General features: G+C 40.2%; 1 protein-coding gene across 5 annotated transcripts in view; it reads right to left on the reverse strand.

Moving 5' to 3' along the window:
• tcf12 (transcription factor 12) overlaps nt 1–27,909 on the reverse strand; it is an 84,444-nt gene that overhangs the window by 40,721 nt on the left and 15,814 nt on the right. For all 5 annotated transcript variants that reach the window (XM_039610861.1, XM_031758047.2, XM_031758051.2 and 2 more), the window contains exon 5: nt 21,251–21,353. In XM_039610861.1, coding sequence (XP_039466795.1) covers nt 21,251–21,353 — 103 coding nt within the window. The remainder of the gene's footprint in view (nt 1–21,250; nt 21,354–27,909) is intronic.

Below are 27,909 nucleotides of genomic sequence, written 5' to 3' on the forward strand. Positions count from 1 at the left end.
ATTTGGGAGCTTTTATTCGAGGACACGAGCAGGATTCTTTTTCTGTTTAGAGCAATAATAAAATATCTTTGGGCAATCTTGGAGCTGCTGTTCCTTTCACTGAAGTGAACAGCCCAGTTTGTCCCACTTTCATCTGCTGTCTACTGTAATATCATCTGATGCTGGCAGGAAAAAGAAGGACACAAAGAACGAGGGATTGAATCAGTAGACGGATTAGCTGACGGACTCATGGATGTACATCAAGTGGAAATCTCCGGGGCTGAAAACTGAAGCCAAGTCCTGGCAGTTCCTCTAATGGCCACTTGAAGCTGTCTCCAAAAGTGAGCCAATCCCCATAGACTTGCATGTTAAACTCAACAATTTTACAGCAGTAATAAACATGTTTACAGCCCCAGTACAGAAAATGGTTTTGGCCTCTATTGATAGTTGGATAATTGGGCAGTGTGGTGGTGCAGTAACTAGCATTGTTGCTTCTCTGTTGTGAGCAAGAAGGCCACAGGTTTGAATCCCCTAGTCATGGTCTCCACACAGTCTAAAACCAAACATGTTAGCTTAATTGGTGATTCTAAATTGGTGTGAATGTGTGCGTGAGTGATTGGCACTGCAATATCTCCAGCAAGTCAGCTATTTAGATTTTTTTTTTTTTCCCAGTTTGAAAGTAGGGGTATATCCCTTTTGACAGGCAGAAGCTGCCTTCTGGGTCTCAATTCTGTAACTGAGAAGCTGAACTGGACATAACCCTAACCCTCTTGATAAACTGTAGAGCACTTTTAATGCAGCTATGTAGAAAAAACATGGCTTGCTTAGCATTAATTGCACTCAGAACCAAGAATTTTAGAACTTTAATAAGCCCACTATGACGTCACACACCCTCAACATTCATACTGGTGCTTCTGGCAGACCGATTGACTGCACTCCTCTCCTGAAGGACGGGTGTCGGCAGTTGGAAAATAAAACTCCTCATGAAAGAAATCAAGGAAAGCAATTGCTGAGTCTTTCTCAGAGTTTTCTCAAGAACGTCTCACATCAGTTTCAAGATGTTGCAGCACCTCCCTCTCTGTAATCTCTGACCTCTTGCTCATACACGCCTGTCTTCAGTCCAGCCATGAAATGCCAAGTTACAAAAAACGTGTGCAGCAGGCCAACATTCTGTATGTTAGCGAAACAACAGCAAGCATAAACGGGGCACTAGTCTGTTACTTAGCACCAACTAGTAGGTATGTGTGTCTGCTTGACACACACACAAAGTCCACAAATGCAAAACTATTGCAGTCGACTGACATCTAAGTATGGCTCCAAAAACATCAACACAGCAGTGGCAAAATGTCAAGTTCTGAAACCAATATTTTATGTACAGAAAATCATTTACATTCAAGAGATCAAATGTACTCAACTGTCCTGCAGTAAATGGTTCAGTCATGAAAAGTTTTCTTTTCTGGATTCCAGTAAAAGCAGGTTCTGTTAAGAGCACTATTCAGCAGACCAATAGCAACACCTGCAATACTTCTGTAAAACTGCGTTATGACTCTCAAAGTTTTCAGTATGCAAAGTATGTTTTGGTGAATAATTACTGATCCAACTGTCAAGAGTCCGTCTCTCAGTGTCAAATCCTCAGAGGAAGGCTCCCAAGGATCCGTCAGGGGGGGAAATAGACCTTAAAGCACACAACACCCATGAATCACACGCATCACAATATCCACACTCAGCACTTTTAGTCCCCTGGAAAAAACAAACAAATGAGAGCTCCTCTGGGAGAATGATGAATAACTTTAACGGCATCGTACATTATTTTTGTCAGACTTCCAAATATTACAAGCACAGACAAAAGTGTTGGAACTAAATTCTGTTTACTCTGGGGACAAGGTAAATATTTTTTGTGCGTTAAAAACCTGCATAGTTCAGATCTTTTGTTACACAATGACTGATCTGAACAGCACTTTCACATGCGCAGGTGAACCGAGGCACATCTAAGAGAATTCACTTGTGCTTATCTGAGCAGTCCTGCAGGAGACAGTTGTTCTGCATCTGTGCAGACTGCCTTTAGAGATGAGGGAAGCTGAGGGAATCAGAGAGGATGGTTTAACTGGCAAAGCTGCTTCTTTTCTAACAATGATGTGAAACAGTTCTGAGCCATCGCGCTTGCAAAAAGGAAATAGGATTAAGTTGTCGGTTACCACCAACGTTTTCCATCATGGCAGGATGATGAAATGTCTCCTCTGAATGAGAATATTAATTTCTTTATTTTCTGCCTCATGTTCGAAGACGGTTTAGTGAAATTCATTTTCACTCGTCAGATGTAATCAGAGAGAAAGGTCCGGTCAAGTGCAAGAGTTGAATATTCACTGCGAGCACGTGTTCTGTCACACACACACACACCGCGTCTGACGTGAATAATTGATCGTCAGTGTCGTATGCCCAGACTCAAACAGCAGATGTGTTTGCAAAAACAGTCGCACTTTACACTATGACACAGAGAAGCAGTCCCTCAGGGCCACGAGAACAAAGCCTAACAGATCGAAGTCTAACAAGTGCTGCCTACTGTGTTTAGCCCTTTACATCGAGCATGTTGCTAAAAAACAACACAAAATTCCCAATTTCTCAGATGCAAACTTGTAGCACCGATACACGCTGAAAGATCTGTGGAGGGGGTTCAACAAATTCATCCACAAAAAGGCGATGATGAGCTGCTCTTGATTTTTCTAAAGAAGAAAGAAGAAACTGAGATTCTGAATTCATCCAATTCTCACAAGAAGGTTTGATCCAGCAGTAGAAGTTGAATCACGACCGCTTTCGTACATATTTCAGGATGTGAGCGGGGGGCAGTTTCAGCTGTCATCGGCAGAGTTGGGACCACATCAGCGGAGGCAGATAAATCATTTCAGAGAGCTGATTGACCCACAGCAGCGTCTACGTGTGTGTCTGAGGTAAAACAGCATGACTTTACTATTTCCATATCTTTGTAAAATTCAGTACCGGGTCGCGTTTTGAGCTACAAGTGCACTTGTTGCCAAATGCAGTGATCTGATTAGTCAAATCTGTGTATTCGACAAAAAAAAAAAAAAATTAGCTTAATCTGAAAAAATAAATGCCACAAATATGTCCTGCAAAATTAAACGGTTGGCGTGAACAGCTACAGAAGTCAGAAAACTGCTGCTTTGTATGTAATGTTACTTAATCATAATAGACAGGTTGCATTTTTCCTCAAATGGTGCCAATTTGCAAATATAGGGCATAGTTGTCTTGTTTTTTGTTTTGATTACCCTGTTCTTGAGGGTAAAAACATCATTATTTAGAAAATTGAATTGACTTTAAGAATAAAACATCATGGAACAGCAAGTGGAATGTACAAAATATAGGTTTACAACTATCAGTGAGAACCAAGTTGTCAGAGCCACAAATTTGGAGAAACTGAACCTAGACTAAACACCTGTGAGACCACAAGACATGACAACCCCCATTCAGACCGCACTCTATCTCTCATGAATCTGCCAGCAAGAAGAGATGGATGCAGCAGCACTCGAAGGACCAATCCAATGGCAGCGCTGGTTTAACTTCAGGAGTATGCACAGGGATCATGGATGAGCAGGTCTCTTAGCTTATTTAAACTATTCTTCAGCAAATGCAGCAGCTCTAACCTCTTTATCTGATCATGTTTCTCCCTGCTGCCCTCAGCAAACACTTCAGTGTCTTCTGCGATGTGTGGTGCAAAAACACAGCTTAAATCTCTCTGTGGTGTGATGTAGATTTACAGGAATTTGCTCACAAATTTCAGGAGAATTCATATTTATGACGCTGAGGTAAAGTAGAACAAAGTGATACATCAAATGGAACATAATGCTGGGCTGGCCGGTTCTAAAGCCAAGAGCCTAAATTAGCTGAATAAAATATCATGCAGTGACACCGTCTTCTGTCTGACGCACAAATACTGCAACTTACTGTGAGGAAAATAGGTCACGGTACAAAAGTGAATTTCCCATTAATGAACACGTCTCAAAGTAACTTTTTTAACTGCACATTCATGATTGAATTAGTTAAGTTTGAAGCTTATACATTAAAGCACATCCCTACTGTGAGGAAAGAGAATTAAAATAAAAGCAGGATTTAACCGTTTCATGTACTTGAGGCTTGTTATCGGCCGCATTTTGTTTTGCCTCCTCTGTGGAAGCCTGTGTGATCACAGCCTCACAACAAGAGCAACACAAATATTGTTATTATTATTTCCTGAGTACGCCCGTTTGTTCTGTGCGGCTCTACATGGGACTAAAGCATGTCTTTTCTTTTTGTGCTGTCACAGGCCCACTAATGAGTCACCGAAGTGCAGTGATTGATAGACAGCACAATTCATTATGTGCCTTAAAACATCAGTGAGAGAGAAAATGTAAGAAAGCAACGCGAGCAAAGTGGCTTAATTACCGCAATCACCATCAATAAAATGAATGTATATATGCAGACATCACTCAGTATATTCCCAATGCAATGAAAAATCAATCTCAAGAGTGGGAAAAAAAAATCCCATCAATTCTGATTTAAATATTCGGCAAAGCTGCTCATTAGCATATCACTCAGAGATGAGAAGGTGTAACTACAATTTCACTGCAGAGGAGGATCCATCTCCAGCACAACGCAGCTGATTCACTGAGGTAAGTCTCTTTATCTCCCAGGCCACACACCTCATCGGCAGTTCAGTTAAAACCTAAAAACCTAAAATCCTGCAGCCATGCAACAAACTAGAAAAAGGACTTCCCCAAACAAATAGTATTATATTAATAAAGGAGAGCAAATAGCAAACACTCTGCAGGGTGTCTGGGATCAGCCTTAGAGGAGCTTGGTCATTCAGAGGAACTCAGCCGCTACTCCTCCACATCAGAAGGAGCACTCAAAGAAATGATTCTTCACCCTCAATAAACATGATAATAATATAATGATAATTTTGATTAAAGACTGCAACTGAAATATATGAAAACAAAGGTTTGCTAATTCAAATAATTCATTATTAAGGAAAATATGTCTGCTATAAACTGAATGTATACCAGTCATTCCAGTAAATGTAACATTTTATGCTGTTTTTATGTAACAAAATTAAATGGAAAAGTTACTTGTAATAAAATTAAAGTCAGCATTTTAGACCCTTGTTTTTTGACTGAGCCAACTGAGGGGACCCAGGGTCCTCCTAGGTTTTGGGCATGTCCCATCTCAGAGGAGGCCCGTGCACATCCAGGACTGGAGAGATTAGACCTGTGAGATGGCCTAGGAAGTGCCAAAGTCTCCTCAAACCCCCGTTAGTGACAGGAAATGGATGGATGGACAGATGAATCAAATAGCAAACTGAAAACATCCAGCTCTCGGTGTTAACACACTGCAGAGACACTTTTGGAAGCTTTAACAGCTTCGGGTCTTCTTCTCTGTGTGGATATCACACTTTCAAATACAGCACTGCAGTTTGTCACTGGCACCTTTGCACAGGCTGTGAACAGCCATCATGAAGTCATTCCACAGATTTTAAAGCATCGCGAGAGTAGTGCCACGCAAGGCTTTTCACACACTTGTAGTGAAGCTACTCTACTCAGAGTTTTAGAGTTTTTTGAATCATCATGCCACTCCAAAGTTTTTGGCACAGTGAAGCAGATAAACTTTCATATCTAACAAATAATTTGGCTCTTCATGGCCCTATTGTACTACCATCGTGCTTCAGATGACAGATATGATTTCCTCAGTGCCCAGTTTCTGCTAAATATAGCACTTTTATGACTTTTTTTTTTTAGTTCACCTATTGTTGAGCCAGATCCAACAGTTGCTTTCCTCATGCTTTTCAGTCTTTTGCTGTTTTTCCATTCTCCGGGCTACTGCCATGTGCCTTTTATCAAGAGTGGCTGCTTTCTACTGTTTCTTCCACACAGACTAAATTTCGCAAGTGTTACCCTGGTACATTAACTTCTGGCACGTTCTCTCACTGCATCTCAAGAGGGAACTTATTGGTGTCAGTTTTCTCTTTAGGGTCTTGGTCTCCTTGTCTGCTTATTTCCTTTCTTGTTTGGGGGCTGAGCACATCTCTGTTTTTAATTTCCCAACCTGGACTGCTGGTACTCACCAAGCAAGATATTCACAACTGTCCAAGACACCACTACCAGCTGTTACACAGCTACACTACAAAAGGTGGGAATTTGGTATTTTTGCTCAATAAGACTTCTGTAGATGTTTTGTATCATTTCGTAACTTTAACCCACCAACCTCAGAGGACACATACTTCTTAAACTGCTTAAAAATGAATTCCACATGGTGTTTCCTGCAACAGCCAGAGCATAAAGCACAAAAGATGACAGACGACGTGACTGAGAACCATGATTGTCTTCTCAACATCATCAGGGCTTTCTTATCCCTTCAATCATCATGTTTCAAAAGGCACAACTTTTACTCTGAAGGCGAACGTTCTCTGTTTCCAGTTTGTGTCACACTGTCCAAGCTTCACTACTGCTCAGCAAGCAGTTAGTGAGTGTTTGCAGAAAAGTTAGTGTTTTCTATGCAAACAACAGGTGATCGCAGCATAGCGGTGACTGACTACAGCAATCACAAGAAAGTATTTAGTGCAGCACCCTCTTTGCAACTGATTTACCCAGCGACAGTCAGCAACCTCCAGCAATCACTTGCCAATCGATTATGGAATACAAATTTTTCCCAGCAACCAGTGGTTGCTAATCAACCCTAAGGCCTGCATGACTGAGGCCTTATACAACCACTCTGGTGTTAAAAATAGTGATTATCAAATCATACAATTGAATAAACTCAAAAGAATAAACACATTTAACGTAAGACTTTCATCCATCCAACCATCCATTTTTTACTATTTATCTGGGTTCAGGTCATGGGGGCATCAGTCTGAGCAGAGAGCGTGTTAATAAACCAAATTAATTTAAATAAAAGCAAACAATTTGTAGGTAAATGCTAAATACAATCTGCACATTAAACCAATAAAAATGTAACTCATGTGTAAAAGACTCTAAATTTTACCTGTAAGTTTTAAACCATTTCAGCATCATCTGCCTAGAGCTAGTGGAGCAGAGTGTAAACAACAGTAGGTGCAGGAATTTTGCAGAAAAAAAAGGCAAGCTGGCCAGTCATTCACAGCATGCCTCCTTATTGATCACAAGACTGCACCACAGTATAGCACTGCACTGTGCTGAGCCCCTTATTTTGATACTGTGAGAGGTAGTGACCTAAGCATCCCCAGGGATCAATTCAAAACCCTTGCCACAAAAACAGCCAATTAGCGAGCGTGCTTCACTGCCTCTCAGATGCATTCCAAGGGTCTTTTTTTTCCATCCAGAAAATGAGTCAGTTTCCTTCGCTCCAAGGAAAGTCAAGACCATGAAAACAAACACATTATACAGTATGAGGAATTATGCTTAAAGCAAGTGAACTTATCACACGCCGACTCAGTTAGTTTGTTTTTGCTGTGTCTGTGGATCTTTGCTTATACGCGTCATTACGTGACGACTCCCCATGATTTGTCTGGCTCCCAATGGGCCTTTGGGGGTTACTACAGAGGTAAGCACAACTGGTCAACATACAGCAAAAGTAACATTATTTCGCTGGAATCTGCGCATTTTTGACTATTTGAGTAAATCAAATGTGTATTATGGTCAAATACATCAAAACATGATGAATAAAACTGAATCCTTAACTCCTAAACTCAAAACGTTTTTCTAAAAAAGGTTTAGTTGCAGCCAAGATTCAAAATTTTCATCTTACTTTAGCATTTAAATGTAAATATTTTAATACAGCTTAATGCTGAATCCCTAAAGAAAGATGTGCACTACAGGAGTCAGACTCCGACGTGATTAAATGATAAACTGTCAGTAGGGTACTCTCGGCTATACGGCGCTAATGTTTTAGCCTGTCTGGGTGCCTTGGAAGTAAAATTAGACAGGCTCCATGGTTACTAATACATTCCTCTGGCAACCAGAGATGGTACAAGGACATGCCAGGCATACACTCACTCGCTTTTCCCCCATACCTTTTAACACGCCTCCTTTTGTTTCCTTCACTTATGAGTTTGTGTACATCCATCCATCCAAATCTGTTTAATGCTTCACAGCAGATTTTTTTAGACTGTAAATAAAAGCTGACTGGGTTAGAGGTTAGGGCAGTGAATGTGTGTGTGTGTGTGTGTGTGTGTGTACACTGGTGGAAGATTTCTACAGCCCAGCATTAGGAACAACAGTAGGACAGAGGAAAATAATAGAGCCACAAAGCACAGAGGAAACATGACTCCCTCGCCCTGAGCTCAACATCAATTCTGCGCACAGCCTTGTCAGCGCCAACATTATTCAAAACAGCAAGAGCAAATGTTAATGAGTTCTTATTTGCATATTTATTTTTTTCTTTGTTGAAATGTCACTGATTATTACGTACTATGATGATAAATGCATCTGCTCACGCAGCCTGATGTGTAATTAGCCATTAGGTGGAATGAATAGATCAATTAAAGGCGAGGGACCAGGATTAAGAGAAATCAAACTGGGAAGAATGCAAGAAGGAGGAACAAAATAACACACTTGGCTCAGAGGGGGAGAAAAAGCTATACTGCTTTTAGATGAGGCTAAAAATCCAGAAGGGGTTACTAATCAAGAGAAGGTGTCTAAATCAGCGTGATCAAAGATATTCCTCGTTTTATTGCACATTTTTTTACCCCTGAAGTATGACTTTGAAAATCAGGAGCAGCTAGCTGCTGCCCTTCGCTCCAGCTAACCAGTTTATTTTCCCCCTAAAATCCATCTCTCTGTATGAGAGGAGAGATGGGGATTTCCTGATTGTATTTATCCCCTCTCCCAGGATAATCAGGTGCCGTGGCTCGGTCTATTTGAATTTCTTCTAACTCGGTAAAAGGGGAAAAAAAAGGGGGGTGTGGAGGTGGACAGGGGAAAATGTTTTCGCTTGGCCTTTGCCTTTTTCCGAGCCAAACTATTCTCCTGCCAGTGCTTGTTATTCACAAATGAGGAAAAAAATGCATTACTGCGGACCAGATGGGAACATTCCACATGACCAAACCAATCAATCACCTTGGTGGGACGCAGGTGTGACACAGCCGTGCAGCAACACACCATTTCACAGTCTATCAGGCACAAACACATGGTCACCAATCAATGGCACCCTGAGGACCCATGAGGAGGGGTGCTTCTCCGCAGCCTCACTGGTTCATAGCTGATGACTTCATAATCACACATCCATTCTCTCAGAGGAGAAAGACGATGAGCTCCCTAATAACGTCTCCCACCATGTGAACACCAACACTGTAATGGATGCTGCTGTAGCGGGGACACTAACATGCTCTCCTGCATCTCGCATTCACGTGTGAGCTCAGCGCCATCATCTCTGTGAGGATGAGACAGAGCGCTGTCTGGGGAAACAAGAGCACATTTAACAAGCTGAAGAAATGTCCCCCAGCCGGCTATTAGAATCAAGTCAGTGTGTTGCATCAAAGTACAAGCTTATGTTTGGTCTTAAATGCCAAACAACTGTTGAACAGCAAAACAACAGAGAGAGCCGAAGAGAGGTGAAGGACAAGGAAGGATACACACATGGGTTAGGAATGCTGATCCAGCTCCAAGCACTGTGGGCATATTTCCTTACGCAGATAAACCCCTAAAAAACCCTGAAAAGTCTTCAGAACAAAAGCCTGCACTAAATAACACCCCCCACCCAAAAAAAAGCCTGAAGGGGATAAATCTTTTGATGAGTACTCTCTGTGTGGATGGCACTGCATAAATTGTAGTCGCCATTTAAAAGAGGTTTGTTGATTTTCAAGTTGGAATTTTATTTTTTTTTTTACCTTCCCACCCCCGTTTTCATGGCAGCGAAGGAAAAAAAAGTCTCACAGAGCCATGCTTCGCTCTACACTTCCCACACTTCACACTCTCGGGGCTGTGCCAGTGCAGGAGAAAATGTCAGGCATTGTCAAGTGGGAGTAAAGGCGAAACAAATGTTTGCATTTTATTATCCAATTACAATCCACTGCAGTCCAACAAGACGGGAGTGTAACATTATCTAGTGTTTTGTTTGCCAGCACTCCCAGCATGGACGCAGGACGCCTGGGCAAGCAGTTGTGACCGTGGAAAAAAATGGAGGCGGGAGTTAGAGGAGGGGTGGGCAAGAGAATTAACGAGCTACTGCCGGCCAGGCTTTCTGTGCCTCGTCTCGACAAGGACCCAACTTCTGAGGTGGTGACCAATCGGTTTCCCTCCAATCGGTTATTGGAGGGAAACTACAAAGTTCACTAAAAACCTGACCTGTCCGTGTTGAAGATATTGAGGTGCGGGAACCAGGGGTCAATTTCATGCATTCTCCAGTTTAGCTGGTAGAGTTAGCAAAAAAGAAGGTCTAAGGACGAATTTGTCACCCATCTGTGCTCTACCTGGGTTCAAATGCTGCTAATAAAGGGTATTTTATAAAAACTGGTACAGACGTTTACGTGATGAATGCAAGCACAGCTCTAATGTTTTCAAGCTTTAATCTTTAGAGCTTGGAAAACATTAGTCCAGAGTTACATACCAAAGCTCTCAAGACAAAGTTTCTTTGTTTTTTTTTTCATGTGTTCTTTATTTGTGATGACCAACATTTTTTTTAAGATGTGCTACAGTGTGCGACAGGTGTGTACACCAGCACATGCTGACAGGTTAGATTATGAGCATGGGGATATTTATTTCAACTGCCATCCACTGACAACAACAGGAGCTTAGCCCGAATGATCGAAGGATAACATCTGTAAATACCAGAGGTACTAAAGTCAAAGGTGACGCTGTATAACATTTCAAAACTAAATAACACATATAAGGATCACGTGAAAAGTTTGCCCAACAATCTCATTTAACTCGTACATCAAAGCTACAGACATATAACAGTGCTATCAACAACGCAATGTGAAGCAATAAAGTCAGCAGACTTAAAGTGTTCCTCTAACATCATTTCTTCTGAATGAATCATTTCCCTTTTAGTGTTGTGCTTGTATTAAATAATCCCCCAACATTCCTCTTGGCATCAGCTGCAGGCAGAAAGAGACGAAAGCAACGAGAGAATGGGGGGAGGGGAGAGCGATGTGGGATATACGAGGAAACAAGTACAATGAGGAAGGATTTGGATTAATAAAAACTACTTTTACGGGAAAGTTTTAACACAGAATTTGACTCTTTTGTTGTGCAAACATCTGCAAACACATGTATGCAATTAAGTATCTTATAGCCTCGACCTTGCAATTTCAACATGCTTAAGTATTACGAAAATAAACTAAAGTGACTGAAAGCAGCAACATTAAGACACCTTTCCACTGCTGATAAATATAACTTTGGCACTCTAACCCCTGCAGCTGTCTCTCAGAGACTTATTATGTCATCATACCTTAGCTATACCACAACTCTTCTATCCTCTATGGAGAGACGGCCCTCGAGGGCTACTCAGACTACAGCTGATCCTCTGCAGCTGGTCAGCCTCACCAGTCACATGCTGGGGGCCGGGGCCTAAGGAAGCAAGGCAGGACGGCATAGGGTAGGGCCGAGAGAAGCGAGGAGGCGGGGTGGGCTGGGATGCGTGTGGAGATGTGGGCGGCACGGGTAAGGAGGAACAGGATTTGGACCCTTTCAGCTCGTCTTCAGCTTTTCATGCTCCACTGACCGCAGTAATAGATAAGCACACCCTGCAGCTCTGCATAATGACCGGCTACAGCCACTAAACTGTACTACACACATCCCCTCGTTTTCCCTTCTTTCGTCTCTGCTTCATCTCACACACACACAGACACACACACACAGTCTATCTATGCCGCATCACTTTTGATAAAGCAATACGTGTAAAACAATATTTGAGTCCATATTTTCTGCTCTTATTGTGAAAGCTTGTAGTAAACAGTGTCTGTGTGTATGTGAGAGAGTCTGGGTATGAAGAGGGAAAAGGGAGCAGCATTGGCAGCACCTGTGACCCAAACTGCACTGCAAACCGAGTGCACACCTGAACAGCACCTGGCCACAATCACAGCCTGGGTATGAGGAGGGTCTCCTGTGGGATGGCGCATTAGCACATGACACCTGCCCCAGTAAAAACACACTGGGGATGCCAGTGTGAAGTGGGATTCGACACTTCAGGGAAAGCCTTGAGGAACAATTAGACATGAAAAGGCAAAAGTCTGGAAGGGATGAATTCTTTCTCAGTGCGAAACACTAATCAGTGCAAAAAAGAAAAAACTGTTGTGTCTTCTTTGTACTTTAAAAAATACAATCAAATTGTTAAGTTCGACTGGTTACAAAGAAACAATATCACAAATTTTGGTACTAGCTAACATTACTTCTGTTTTACCAGCAGCATGCTGTTCCCATGTAAAATCTCTAAAGGGTCATTTCATATACAATCATGTAAAAATAAAATAAGTTGACACCTGCAGAATCACCCTTTTTTTAAGTGATCACAGACATGCTAGTTTTGTAATATTTTTCAAGTTATCAATCTACAATAATATGTCGTGTTGGTTTGAAAATTTTGAGCTTTTCCCTTTTTTTCTTCCAACATTTCTGAACCCTTTTTGAACCCATTTTTTTCAATCTTTAACTTCTTAAGCACAGGACATATCCACATGAAATTTCCAGGGCTGAAAAACACATTTAAGCTCCATTACAAACTGCAAGCAAACCGATTTCCACCCACTCGAAGTGTCACAATCTAGAGCCAAAATTTCATTTTCATCCAGCATCTTTTTTTTTCTTTTTTTTCCCACCCGACTTCAAGCATCTATCATGGGCAGATCACAGCTTCAACAGCAAAACTGCACCAATTTAATATCTAAGATCTGGAGTAACAGAACCGAGCACCGGTAACCTGGATATTTGATCTATTATTATTTATTCATTATTGTAGGGTCCTTACCTTTCAATATAAAGCACCTTGAGGTGACTATTGTCAAGATTTAGCGCTATATAAATAAAACTGAATTGAACTGAATCTGCTGTGTCTCACTGAAAAGTAGAAAACTTTAAAGGTTTGTAATATCACGTGGGAAAAGTGGCTGTTGAAATCAAGTCATATCATATAAAATCTCCTTTTCTTTTATCTATATTTATCACCAGGCTCATCCTTCAGCTCTGATTTTCTCTGTGTTAAAACAGTTTTCTAATATCCTCATATTTTGATAGAAGCCTTCAGTGCTTGACTGAAAATTAAAGTTTTTTTCTGATAGTGTTATGAGCTCTTGCTCTGTGGGTTTATACTGTCATCCTGCTTCTATCGGAGGCGATGTGTAATCTAATGCTTGTCTTTTCCATCTACACCGATCAGGCATAACATTATGACCACTGACAGGTGATGAGAATAACACCGACTATCTCTTCATCATGGCACCTGTTGGTAGGTGGGACATTTTCAACATTTTCTCCTCAGAGTTGATGAGCTAGAAGGATGAAATATGTCCAAGCGTAAGGATTTAAGTGATTTTGGCAAGGGCCAAATTAGGATGACTAGACGACTGGGTCCTCTACAAAACTGCAGCTCTTGTGTGGTGTTCCCAGTCTGCAGTGGTCACTATATAAAAGTGATCCAAGGAAGAAACGGTGCTGAACCAGCAATCGGGCATCTGTGGGATGTGCTGGACAAGCAAGTCCGATTCATGGAGGATCCACCACAAACCTTACAGGACTTAAAGGATCTGTGGCTAACATCTTGGTGCAGATACCAAGTCTAGTGGACTCCGTTCCTCGACAGGTTGGGGCTGTTTTGGCAGCAGAAGGGGGGGATCAACACAATATTATGCATGTGGTCATAATGTTATGCCTGATCAGTGTATATTTCTATCATGAAGGACCTACCAACTTTACAAAGCCTGGGCAGAAATCTTCATTGTTAACATGTAGAACTTGTATCAGCACTCGCTTTTCATGGGATGATCCTGTACTGAACTGGATCTAACAATGAGCTTCCACCGAATAGAACAAAAATAAAGAGCTACCATGAAAGCAACAAGAAACTGTTAAACAATCATTTTAGAAGTTATAGTCTTCAAAAAAATGTTAGCTATCACTTAAATCCATCACACTAAAAGAAAGCTACTTTCGGCTGCTCCCTTGTTCACAACTGTTACCACAGAAGGTACCTCCCTTTTCTTTGAAGTGGCAGAGGTCATCTACTGATTGGAAGGTGGAAGATGGTTCGATTCCTGGCTGCTTCAGTCTGCATACTAAAGTATCTTTGTTGCATCCATCAGCGTGTGAATGTTAGATAGAAAGCACAACAAACAACTATCCATCTTTACAAATATTAAATACAAATATGTGAAGTCCTATAAGTTTATAGCAGGATGAAACAAAAGAGGAGAGCAATAACGGCCAGGTCATCACGTGAAAGTCACATGTGTGCTGACAGGCTGGGAGGACGGTGCATGCGGCCTTATGCACGCGGCTTTCTGCATGCGCCGAGGAAAGTATTAAGCTGATTAACTGTCATGCAGGGCTAAAGCCGTATGAGTAATATACATGAAGCACACCAGAGAAACGTGAGTGGAGAAACTACAAGTCAGCAGTTGTGATATCACGCCTCGGACACATGGCCGGAGAGAACTGATGCTAAAGCGGTCCACAGATTCACAGCGAGATCCCACATAAAGCCCAGCTCGCAATAAACATGGGCATGCCTTTGGCTCTTCGTTTTGAAATGAATGCTTCAGTATATGTGGGTGTTCGTGTGTGGAGAGTAAAATCAAAATAAACACATAGAAATCCAGACGATTTTATTTGACCTTGTTCGTATTGACAAACTTGCAACTACAACTGTGATTCTTTTATGTTTCCCACTCTCCTATCACAGGCCGTGCCTTTAAATCCAAGCCAAGGCCACCCTGAATGGAAAAAAGACCTTAAAGCACAAGAAAGAGAAAGACTGTTGTGAATTAACATAGCTTGTAATTTTAGCCTGAAAAGCATTAAATAAATAAAAGAACAATAGGGAGGCCTAGAGTATTTTTATTATTCCTTTGATGTCCCTATAAGACATTTCCCTTACGTTATTTTTAAACTGACAAATGACAGCTGTGAATAGCTTCAGTTCTGTCCTACTAATTTTGTGACGTTAAAGCTTTATCTAACGTTGCCACACTTAATGAAAAACAGCATCAGTCCATTGAGTAAATAACAGCAAAAAGGCAAACACTAAGCAGTGCAGACTCGAAACACAAAGAAAAAGAAAGGGGCAGAGTGCAGCTCTTTCAGTTTTAGCTCATCGCCTCTGGTAATTGCCCAGAATTGCTTGAAATCAGCCTCCCCTACAGACTTTCCCATATCGAGCTTACATCACAAGGAAAAAAAAAAATCTCCGCTGGTGATTAGACGAAACCATTCCTTGTCAGGGCTGTGAACTGCTGGCAATCCATGTGGCTAAACATTTAGAAAGAGCAAATGAGAACCGGCCATCCACTGCAGGGCACGCAGAAGACTTGAAGTGAAGCGCCACGATAAAAGAAACATAAATGAATAAAGGTGAAGACTCACTCACACACACTCCTCTAAGCTACTTTTTCTCTGACAAAAAGCTAAAATGCAGCGTCTCTTTACTTTTTGCAAAGTGAGAATTGTTTTCAATCCAGAGACGATTCTGAAATTAATCGTGGCACTAAGAAATCGATTTAAATCCTAGGATTGCCAAATGTTGCTAGCTCTGATACTATTACTTATGCACCAAAGTACAAAAATCTAACCCATGCTAACAGAGCTTTCACGGAGTCAGTTTTCCAATCACAGCAATTAATCACTAAGTAAATAGTCCATGCATCTACGTGACTGCCAATAATTCCTATCAGATCACACGATCAGGCACACGTTGTGCCACGAATGCTCTGACTAACAAGTCTGTCCAAGTGTAGCCTGCGTACTTAATGCATGTTATGTGTGGCTGAGTCACACAGACTCACATGGCTGAGGCTGAAAGTTTGTCTGTTATGTTCTCTACACATGAACAATGTGGCTGCCACCTGTCGGGCAGTACGACGTGGATGTCGTGACGGCGAGTAAGAGGATTTTAGCACGAGTGAAGCCCGTAGCCTGCCCTAACTCGAACCCGGCCCCCCTTTAGGAGAGCAGCATTATCATTAGGCACTCAGAGGCTCCCCAGCACTAAACCAAAACACTGGTTTTTCAACTTCAATCATTCCTGATTAGGCGGGAAAAAAACCCCTGTGATTTGGAAAAAAAGTTTGCTTAATTTCTGTTTTAAAATGAATGATAAAAGTAACAGAACAAACCACTTCCTGTATCTATATGTTACCCATAATAACTTACAGCCTCACCTCTCTCCTGCCCCATTAATAACATGGAACTTATGCCTTCTCGAAATGAAACTTAATGGAAAAAAAATATACAGATTACTAAGAGTTACATAATTCTGAAACACTGAAAACACTGATAGATTATGTTGTACAACCCTGCAGTAATAATGAACAGTAATAACAGGAACAGTTATAGTATGTGTTGTGGCTTGTAGGAGTAGTTTACAAGTGCAGAGGTCTACTGTGCATATGCAGTGTGCAGTTTTCTTGTGCAGATTTTTTCTCCAAAATGCAGGAAGTATAAATGTTGCAAAACTGAAAAGAGAATTTGGTTAATAAATTACTTTTAGTTTCTGAATCACAATATTATCATGCTCTATAATCCACACACTACACATTCAAGCACTTTCTCTAGATTTAATCTGAACCACATGCAAATTCTAATATAAACATTTCAAACACTGTATAGTCATTGTCTGTCTCGCTTATCTTCTGATGCACACAATTACTTTTATTCTTGAGTTTGGTTGGCAGATGTCAGAGACAGTAGCAGCTTATTTCACACAGGCTGTGGATTTTACAGAAATGTGAGCAGTGTGAACTCTTGCTTACAGTAAAAAAGAAAGTGCTCTATTAGAGCTAAAAAGCACTATATGAGTGCACAAAATAAATTGTAGTGATCTTCAAATAAATACAAATTAAATCTTTAGCTTTTATCCAAGTAGCAGTATGACTTCCCAATTAATGGGCAACAGGAAAGCAGATGGGGGCATAGGACATGAAAGATATTTTAGTTGGTATTTTTGCCAAGGGAAATTTCCAAGCAGCTTTTCTCATACAAGCCTGGTTTAGATCTACTGTGTTGATAAACTAGACTAAACAAATCCATGTAAACATGGAAATGTCATTAAGAGTTATGGACTGGGAGCTTCCGATTAGGAACAATACACTGACTGAGAAGCAGGAAATATGAAGTGGTCCTCAGGGCCCTAACACACCACAATGACTGCTGACCACCTCTGGGTCGTTTTCAGATGTCTGCAGCCATTCACTTTGCACAGTCTGTCTGACGGTACAGCAACAGTTTCGCCGACTCAAACTCAAAATGACAAATTAATGGTAGAGGACTTGACTTGAGACAAAGCCCTCTCATTACCTCTTCTTCCTCTAGCAAATTAGTTTCCAAGTTTATTCTCCACATTTCACATTCTGTCTTTTTCTCTCTTTGACCAACAAACTATAATTTTACCACTATTGGCAGTGATTGGTATTCAGATTACAGACTAATCAATGTGATCTTAACCCAACATCATATCTTGAGGCTCTGAGTATATGCCTATAGTCTAACCACTTTCTCATCATCTCATCGCAGAATTTCAGAAACTTGATGGAAAAATCAACTGCTGTATGCTGTGAGATGTTTCCTGGCTTAAAATAGTTCATTCAACAGCTCATAAAGTGCTGCGAATGCCTGGACTTGCACATTTTCTAAATGTGTTGGGCTTTACCAAAACATCCGGTAAACAATCTAGTTATTGTACATCAAGTCTGTAACAGAACAGAAGAAAAATTGGGGAAGGCTTGGATGGCTTATCATTAAAATATTGTAAGCCAGTAACACTGTGTGTTTTTAAAAGCATACAAAGCCATCTGTATAGCACAGTGGAGGTAGCATGATGCTATGGTCATGTATGGTTTCCAATAGCACAAAAATCACTAATGCACAGAAACTACCAGAGTAATTTTGAAGTTTACAGATCTACTACATATGCTCAGATTCAGCAACACTGGAGGCCCTGTCTGAAGCCCTCATGCAAAAACAACCCAGGAGTTATACAGGAGGAATAAAAAAGAAAAGTAAGAGAATGTCATGAATATCAGTAGAACAGTACAATTAATCTTGTCCTCAGCTTTACTGTTTTATTTATTTGATATACAGAATACAGTGTATAAATATAATCTATATGAATATAAACATTTTACACACACACAAAACACACACATATCATTACAAAACATATCATACAAATAAAATAAAACAAACAAACAATAAAAAAACAATTCATATTCAACTTCTAAGCTCTGTTAATAAAAGAATAAAATATTTGGTGCACACATGAGTCTGCTGTGAGGAATGACACCTGTTATTTTAGCTTTAAGTGACAGGTTATCTTTTTCTCCAACTGTCTGTAGTGTTGCTGCATGTAGCAAGAGACTCCCAGCAGTTAACAGACATTTATGAAACCTGGTTAGCTAGCATTACCCAACATGCTGTTCTGTGGCATACAGTTAAAATAGTTTCTCAAATTATGTTTTGCTATGATGTTTGCCATTTTTAAGATTGTTAGTTGTGGGTTTTTAACTATGTTATTTTTTTGCATCATATGATTAGAACATGAGTAAGAAGGGCACACATTATAATAGAGATCTCATCCAAATACACTCCACAGCGCTCCTAATAGCCAAAAATACATTAAATATAAACCAGCACAAAAGTCACAGTAGGCATTTTGTCTGTTCACTGGTGTTGTGGTACTTTTACTTTTCTTCAGTCCCCCTCAAGTCTCCATTTTAACTGCATCTCGAACATTTAATCTCCAATCTATTATTGTGGCGTAAAAAGCCAAACTTCATAAAATTGATGTCACTGCACAAATATTTACAGCCCCAACAATATATTTCACTACTACATGGTTGTTCTATCCTGTGCATTTATGAGGAATAACCTTTCAGACGTGGCTTAATGAGGGTGCTGAAAACTATAAATCCGTGCAGATATTACTTCTGGAAAAACAATTTAATAAGACCACAGTCATCCTGAATTCCCATCCTGAGATAAGCCCAGGCAATTCCAAGTTTACAATCATGTTGCCCAACTCTGACATATCACTGCGACAGATCACATCCATATTCTGAAGCTGGTGAGAGCAATTACACACACACACACACAGTGGCAATGGGTGGGGAAGCAGTCATGTGATCAATTGCAGGAAAGATAACAATTTGTTTCATTCAGTAGCGCCCATTTGTGAACTAACCGCTGTGCTTGGAAACCAGTCTCCAGGGCCATTACATAATGGGCTAAGCTGTAGTTAGCCATAAAACTGTCGAGTGGTTACACATCACAACGATGCCAGGCCAAAGAGCTGCACACAGCTTTTAACCGCTACAATAGCAGAGCATATTGTAAGCCAGTAACACTATGTGTTTTAAAAAGTGATGACAGAGTAGTAAAACTCAAAGTATGATGTGTTTGGGGAAAGTGCGTCCACCTGCTTGTGATTAAATTGATGCTAATAATAGGAATGCAGAGTAAGTCACAACAAAAAAAACTTGGAGAATAAAAGCCAAGAAACACTACGGTAAAGATTCAGAAATCTAACAAACTAGTCAAATGATAGCCAAACAAATGCAAATAAATAAATATATACAGTGGCTTGCAAAAGTATTCGGCCCCCTTGAACTTTTCCACATTTTGTCACATTACAGCCACAAACATGAATCAATTTTATTGGAATTCCACGTGAAAGACCAATACAAAGTGGTGTACACGTGAGAAGTGGAACGGAAATCATACATGATTCCAAACATTTTTTACAAATAAATAACTGAAAAGTGGGGGTGTGCGTAATTATTCAGCCCCTGAGTCAATACTTTGTAGAACCACCTTTTGCTGCAATTACAGCTGCCAGTCTTTTAGGGTATGTCTCTACCAGCTTTGCACATCTAGAGACTGAAATTCTTGCCCATTCTTCTTTGCAAAACAGCTCCACAACTGCCCTGTGTCGACCTCAGAGGTTGTCTAAGAGAATATTGGGAGCAACAACACCATGAAGTCCAAAGAACACACCAGACAGGTCAGGGATAAAGTTATTGAGAAATTTAAAGCAGGCTTAGGCTACAAAAAGATTTCCCAAGCCTTGAACATCCCACGGAGCACTGTTCAAGCGATCATTCAGAAATGGAAGGAGTATGGCACAACTGTAAACCTACCAAGACAAGGCCGTCCACCTAAACTCACAGGCCGAACAAGGAGAGCGCTGATCAGAAATGCAGCCAAGAGGCCCATGGTGACTCTGGACGAGCTGCAGAGATCTACAGCTCAGGTGGGGGAATCTGTCCAAGAATCTGGCAAGAATTTCAGTCTCTAGATGTGCAAAGCTGGTAGAGACATACCCTAAAAGACTGGCAGCTGTAATTGCAGCAAAAGGTGGTTCTACAAAGTATTGACTCAGGGGGCTGAATAATTACGCACACCCCACTTTTCAGTTATTTATTTGTAAAAAATGTTTGGAATCATGTATGATTTTCGTTCCACTTCTCACGTGTACACCACTTTGTATTGGTCTTTCACGTGGAATTCCAATAAAATTGATTCATGTTTGTGGCTGTAATGTGACAAAATGTGGAAAAGTTCAAGAGGGCCGAATACTTTTGCAAGCCACTGTATCTTTTGTATGAGCAAACCAGATTCAGCCAAAGGAAACGCAGCACCTGAAAAATCCAAAGGCAAACACAGCAAAAATCCCAAATGAACAAAATTGTATGATCTACTTTCAGTTTAAAAGTTTGTTTCTGTTTCACGGTTGGGTCTTTGATACAACAGTCTGTTTAATCCTACACCCAAACAATACATAACTGTGCTGCTGCTGGAAGCTGCTGAGGGCGGTTTTGATGTCTAGGACACAGCTTCTTATGACGGAAACCTATACTGATGGTGTGACTCCTAGCCTGGGGGAGGGTCATCTCAGGAGGGGGAAGAGGGAGATGTGGAAAGGGGAGGGGGATTAAAGAGAGGAAATAAAGACATGAGGGGAGAGAAGAAAATTGTCCTGTAGCCTGCAAGCCTTTCAGTCCTGCTGCCTCCAGTAAATGATGTGCCTTAATCTCAATCAGTTTTTTTTAGGATGTCTTTCCACCACCAAAGGGCATATGAGGGTGAGTTGAAAGGAGTCACTTACTTACCCATTATGTTTGAGTTCATAAAAGGTGTTGGGGACAATCCTTCATGGGACACTAATCGACTGTCACTCAAATGATCGCTGTAATGAGGGCTGTCTGCGAAGCCCTGGGGGAAGAGATCAGAATATTAAGCACATTAGTAGGCAACTTTGATAATTGTGTGCTATAGCGAACTCCTAATTAGCAAGACGAGAACATAATTGATGCCAATAAAATCTGCAAGAGAAGCCCAAAAATTTGAAGAGAAAGATGGTTCACATTAATAACACTGGTTCACATTTAAACCCCCAGTATCTGCCATAAAAAATACAAGAACTCTATAGATGCTTTAGTAACCTCTCATAACAAGCCACTATGTGCATTGCTTTTGTTTACATTTTGGTAAATTAAGAAATATCTTGGAGATGTATATATTTTGAAATCATTTTATTTTTACATTTTTGCCGTTTTTATTTTGTGATAGTAACCTATTTTATTCAGTGTACAAAAAAACATTATTTCTCTGCTGTGCCCCCATTCCAGCAGCACAAAAAAGCTAATTTAACTACATTATATATGGCTGGCTTGATACATAAAATAGTGTAATTTAATTAATTTGTGTTAATATATAAAATAAATCTGAATGAAAACTTTAAAATAAATATAGACTCTGCTCCTTCACATTTAAACTAAATACTTTAGATGGTTTAGATGAAGGACTTTTGAATGTGAAAATGTTGCCTTATCACAGGTGAACTTGATTGGTGGAAATATTGTCATTCATACAAACAAACCAGCAGTGGGTCACTGATCTTACATAATTTACACCTCATCCACAAAGGGCTAGAGACCGGTCAGTGACCCACTGGAAATTACCATCGTAAGGAAGGCTACACAAAATCGGTCATGAAGAGGATGTTTTAGTAGCTAGCATAAAACTACTAGCTAAGTGGTAGTGAAACTGTAAAAAGTATCAAGTAAATTGGAAAAGTAGAACTTCTGAAGTAAAAATTGTATTACCTCTCAACAAGTAGTTGGCATCCTCCATGTAAATTACATGCACCATTCAAATGCTACTGACCAAAGCAATCACAACAAGGCCTTTGGTCCTGCATCACGTACTTCTTTACGACCAGTTTCACTTAACGACAAGTCACATTTTTCCACTAGCGACCAGTGACTACCAAAAGGCCCCTGTAAGACTGAGGCCTTACTGGTCCTGGACCATCAGGCTGTTATATTAACCCAAGAGATTTTATCATGTTTTACCATTATTTTATGTACAATAAAATTTATCATGCAAACGTAATTTAAAACCAAACTCTTTAACCCTCTAACACCAAGTGTGTCATATATGATGCATACTTTTTTTTTCTCGCCTAAAAATAAGAAAACATAAGAAATTGCACAATACATTTTTAAGCAATAAATTGCACATAAATATCAGATGTAGCAAAAATGATACAAAAAAAATTCATATATGGAACTTCATATTTCTTTTCTTGTCTTTTTATTTGATTCAAGTTTCAATAAATGCTCCAGTGTTGTTGTTGGGCAATTATTTCTTAGTTCAGGCTCTACATGGTTAAAACGGCTCTCCAAATTCCACAAACAGGCCACCGACTTTCTCAGTATATGAACTCTGTGCTGCCATCTTAAACCCAACAACTTTGTGCTGGGTTCTTTCTCAAAGAATAAGAAAGAACAAACCACTCTTTACCTTAAATTTATCTGGAGTTCTATCAAATCAAAACTTATAAATCCAGTTTCTTAAAGTATTCTGTCTTATTCAGTCATTTTGTGCAAGTCATAAAAGGTCTGTATACCATTTCATGCTTGCAGATGGTGTTGTTTAATAGAAGAGGAAGAAACACAGAGATGCAATCCTCCACCATTTCCAGGTACCTGCAGCTTAAAAAAATTGCCTTTTTTTCTCCTGCAGCTTAACAGTGCCTTTTCATGACAGTTATCAGCTTCAGGAGCTCAGGTCTAAATATCGGTCACAGTATGGTTTTTGAAAACTTGGGGTCCCATGTAATAAAAGATGCTTCGTTACAGTGCTAATCCTAAGCCCTGTGAAAATCTTCCTGTGCTCCAGTAAAATACATCTTCCCAAACTACATTAACTCCCAGGGACCAAGCAGCAGTGGGCTTGCATTTGTATGGAGCTATTTTCACCAACTCATACCCATTGCATTCAACATACAGTTAAAAAAAAAAAAGAGTAAATCTTATTATCCATCTTTTCTTGTGAGTGGATGGTGATGGAGTAATTTCAAAGGCAGTGGAGTGTTGTGCTGTGTCGAGGGAATCCTCAGAGATTCCCTATTGTGCTCCTGCCAGGCCGCGCTCACTGTTAATCACACCATGAACCGACTCAATAACAACAACAGCCCCGTGAGAAGCTCTAGCACACATACACAGACTTACACATACGGAAAGCATTTCTTCTCATATACACGTAAAAAGCATCAACCTGACCAGTCTTTACAAGGTTGCTGACCAAACGGTAAAATACTGAGCTATGGCCAGCAGACAGTAGAGTGAAACAATGGTTAAACAACAAAAATAGATTCTAATCATAAACATAAACATAAAAGCATATGAAAAGCTATATTTTTTCCTTCCTTTTTAAAATTTGTGCAAATATCAAGGAGAAGAAAAAAACGTGTGGTTTCACAAAGGCTTATGGGTTGAACTATTTCTTGGCTGGGAACACACCAACTTTCAACAGTCTCTGCTTGTTGCCTGGCAAAAACTGCTCATGGCCAGAAAACAATCTGACAAAAGCTGATATCAGACCAAATTGTCAGCCCGTTAAAACGGTTTTCATTCTCAGTCTTACTGCATCTACAACAAACAGTTTCCAGGGGAGAGGGGATTTGGTTTTCCCTCGTCGATCACTAGAGACCAATATATCTGCTTGAATCTAGCGTGAGGTTAAGTCACTATGCCAACATACTAGTTTAGCCAGGACTTTAAAAGTGTGGCAAAGAAAAAAACTGTTCAGTAGCCATGCCTCATGGGTGAAGAAAATAAATGAGCACTGGCAATTTAAAATTTCACTTTACGAGCACTTAGCTTGGCAACAAGTAGCAAATTGCACTTCCACTAATGGCCATTTGAGGCTGGCTTCAAAAACGAGCCAATCCCCACAGACTCTCTGGCTAAAATGCCAAACTTCAGCTATGAAACAAACACGTTTAGAGCCTGATACAAACAAATAAGTTTTAAGGTTTTAAGGATAGTTTCCCCCCTTCGTAACAACTGCAACAAATCCATTTGGATTTTATGAAGACGTGAAGTTAATGAAGACATTATAATGTCCAACATCTGAAATCACTGATCTGGACCTCTCACCAACACCTGCCTTGTTGGCGTCTTTTTAATCGAATTAAAAAGGCAAACAATAAGGCCAGCTGTGATGTACAGCATGTCTAACAAGTTTATGCTCGAGTTTTGCTGAATGAAATTCTACTTTGTTTTTGTTTGTAAGTTACATGATTGCAAGCTGCACCCATAAACAACTCAAGGAGGGGCCAGTGGATGATGACAGGACTACATCCATCTTTTATATACATTCTATGACTGACAGTAGTGTAAATCCTGCCCATGATGCTGACTAGGAATTGGTTGCTTACTCGACTGACTATTCCACTGAAAACTTGCAGTTTTATGTCCAACCACCTGATGAATGAGTCATCTCAGGGAGCGGATGGACTTAAAGGTCTGCAGCCAAGGCAAACCTGACACGAAATTTAATGTAAAATTGCAATTTTTTGTTGTTAAAATACACAACATGTTACTAAACTTCAGAGCAATGTCCCCCTGTTTTCACCCTTAAAGGTGAAAAGATATCTTTAACATACAGTGTTGTACAAACCTTTGCATACATATATATATATATATATATATATATATATATATATATATATATATATGTATAGGTAGATAGACAGATAGATAGATCGATAGATAGATCGATAGATAGAGAGAGTTATATATTTATATATATTTGACTCTACACAGGAAAGTTAACCAAAAATATCGAACTGAAAAGCACTTCCTTTCAGTTTTATAATTGCAAAGCAGGAAAAGACCAGCAGGGTCAGTCAGCAGGGCAGGAAAAAGAAGTAGGAGGGTAACGGTCAATCCAAGCTTAGTGCACGTTTCTACATGCGTCTGCGTGTTCACGCTGGGACTGTTAGATCATCAATCAAAGGTCCCTCATCATTCCCAAACACTGGTGGCCTACATCCATCCAAGACACTAACACACGCTGTCATTGTGCCACAGGGCCACGTTAGCACTGCTGGCTAAATAACTGTCAGATCACTGTGGCAGCGTACAGGCCGGAGCTCATGCCTCATTCCCCAGTCGCTCGCCACAGCTTTTAAAGAGTCATCTCTTCCGCACTCTGTGTTGCATCCCAGGTGAACGTGTAGCTGCATGTGGCAGCTTGGGAAGTAATGATATGGTCATGATGGATGTGTGTGGGGTCGAGTATCAAGTTGGGGCAGGGCACTAGGGAAGTGGGGGTTGTTGTGCGGTGGCGGTGGGCACAGCCCTGCCTGTCAGACCGCCAGCCTACAGCCACAGCTGCCCAGGATACATCGAATGGCTGGGAGCCAAGGTCAGCACGCCAGGGCTCGGGACTGTTCACAGTCGACTGGTCACACACTCGTAGCAGCAGCTCAAACAAGCTCAGGGACAACACTGAATTCCCTTTGTAACACACTGAAAGATGAAGCACTCAGAATTTCATCCAAGAGCGTTGGACAGATACTATGAACAGAGAAAAACTGGGAAATCTTAGAAAGTAAGTCTTGTTTTTAATGTAGTTATTTGATACTAATTTAATAAGTTATATAAATTACACTGAATCAAATCTCCAAAGTTTCACCTGAGATAAAAACAATCCAAGAGTCTGTTCTACTGTTCTGTCTCTGCCTAAAAAAATTAAGGAAAAAGGGGAAAACAGCAAGATTTCTGCAGCTCAATTTAAAAATCTCATCTTCTGTAAAGATGCAGAAACATATAAATGATGGTTTAATTGCAAATAGGTTTTTAAAAGTTTATCTTAGTGGAACGGCTTCTATAAATTGCCTATGCAAATGTCAGGCTCTTGCTGGGATAGGTGATTCAGTAAATGGAACTCAGTAAACAGATGTATTTGAATTATATTATCCAGAAATCTCAGTCTTTACAAAATATCTTTCACTAGATGGTTTGTAAATGCAAAGTTGGCATTTACAAAAATCAGAGTTACTCTAACTTTTACTGCCACCACCTGATTTTAATATTGCCGTATTTTGGTTATGGCCTGTACTTAGTGCTCAGGTTCAAGAAAAGACATTGGCAAGTTAGTAACTCACATCATCACAACAATACTCCCTTAATAATGCTTATAATTAATGATTACAATTAGGTTAAATTAGCCAAGATTATTCACTTTGTATCTCTCTTGTGTGCAAATTTATAATAAGTCGAGAAACATGGCTAGAAAATTGATTACAAGAAACCTAAGACAGATTAGTCCTAAATGGAAAAAAGGATTTGAAACAAACAAATGTTCCATTTATGAAAATAACAATGTTAATATTTAGGCTGTCTACACATTTGCATCATACATCATATCCATTTCCACTGCAGGTGCCTCATTATTTTAAAGCTTTCATTTAGGTAAATTTAAGCAAAACACTACGTTAATGAATCATTATTTAGCTGTTATCGATTACAAAGCACATGAACACTATGGCTTCTTCAGTCAGTTCAGTACTGCCAAACACAGTCATTTATTTAGTAGTGCTGGGGTTATTACTTCAGCCATGCTGTGTTTAGACTTTAGTTGTTGTGGTTTCCTTTGCCTGCCCGGCCAAGAACAGTGTTAAGGTTTACCTACAAACAGCCCACCATTACTGAGACTCCTGTAGTGACTTCTGGTCAGCGCTTGTGGTCGGGGCTGCTGTTTAAAATGTAAATTAAAGCAGTGTTCTTGTAGCTATGCCGTGCAACAAGCACATATATCATGACATGAAGAGATTTTGCTGTGATATTAATATTTTCTGCAGTTATGCCTCAAAGTGGACTGTTATGCTCTGCCTCTGTATTTTTATTCTTTCATTCTACTACAGTAGTTTTGCATGATTTAAAGTTTAAAATAATCCTTTAATTTTTCTTTGCTGCACCTCATCCATTGTCTGAAACAAGCTATTTTAGTTCAACACTTTTTAAGCCAACGTTGTGCTGCACCTTGTTAACATAAAGTTTCAACAGCAGCCTTTGGTGCCTGAGATGACTATAATATGGTACAGTCACTCAACAGTAAAAACAAAAGCAACCTCCTTGTGACTAGGACAAATCGGTGGTTGCCCGGTGACCGCACTGAATGCTTACTGCTGTCGGAGATCGACTGCAAGTAGTTGCAGTTGCTCAGGTCTTGCACATGCAACACCCTTAACCTCTGAGTGACCACTTTTGATCACAAGGTGATTGCACAATTCGTAGCAACGTGTCTCCAAAAAGTCATGGTCTGATTGGACTGACCGCAATCACTCACAGATGAGTGAAGCTTTATAAGTAACCGCTGTCTAATTTATAAACATAGACGGACTGCCAGCACACTGTAATCAATCTTAGTCAGTCTGTGCCAGTTAGCTTAAGTCATCTGCAATGAATCTCTT

This window comes from Oreochromis aureus, linkage group 1 (assembly GCF_013358895.1).
Source record: "Oreochromis aureus strain Israel breed Guangdong linkage group 1, ZZ_aureus, whole genome shotgun sequence".
Classification (NCBI taxonomy): Eukaryota; Metazoa; Chordata; class Actinopteri; order Cichliformes; family Cichlidae; genus Oreochromis; species Oreochromis aureus.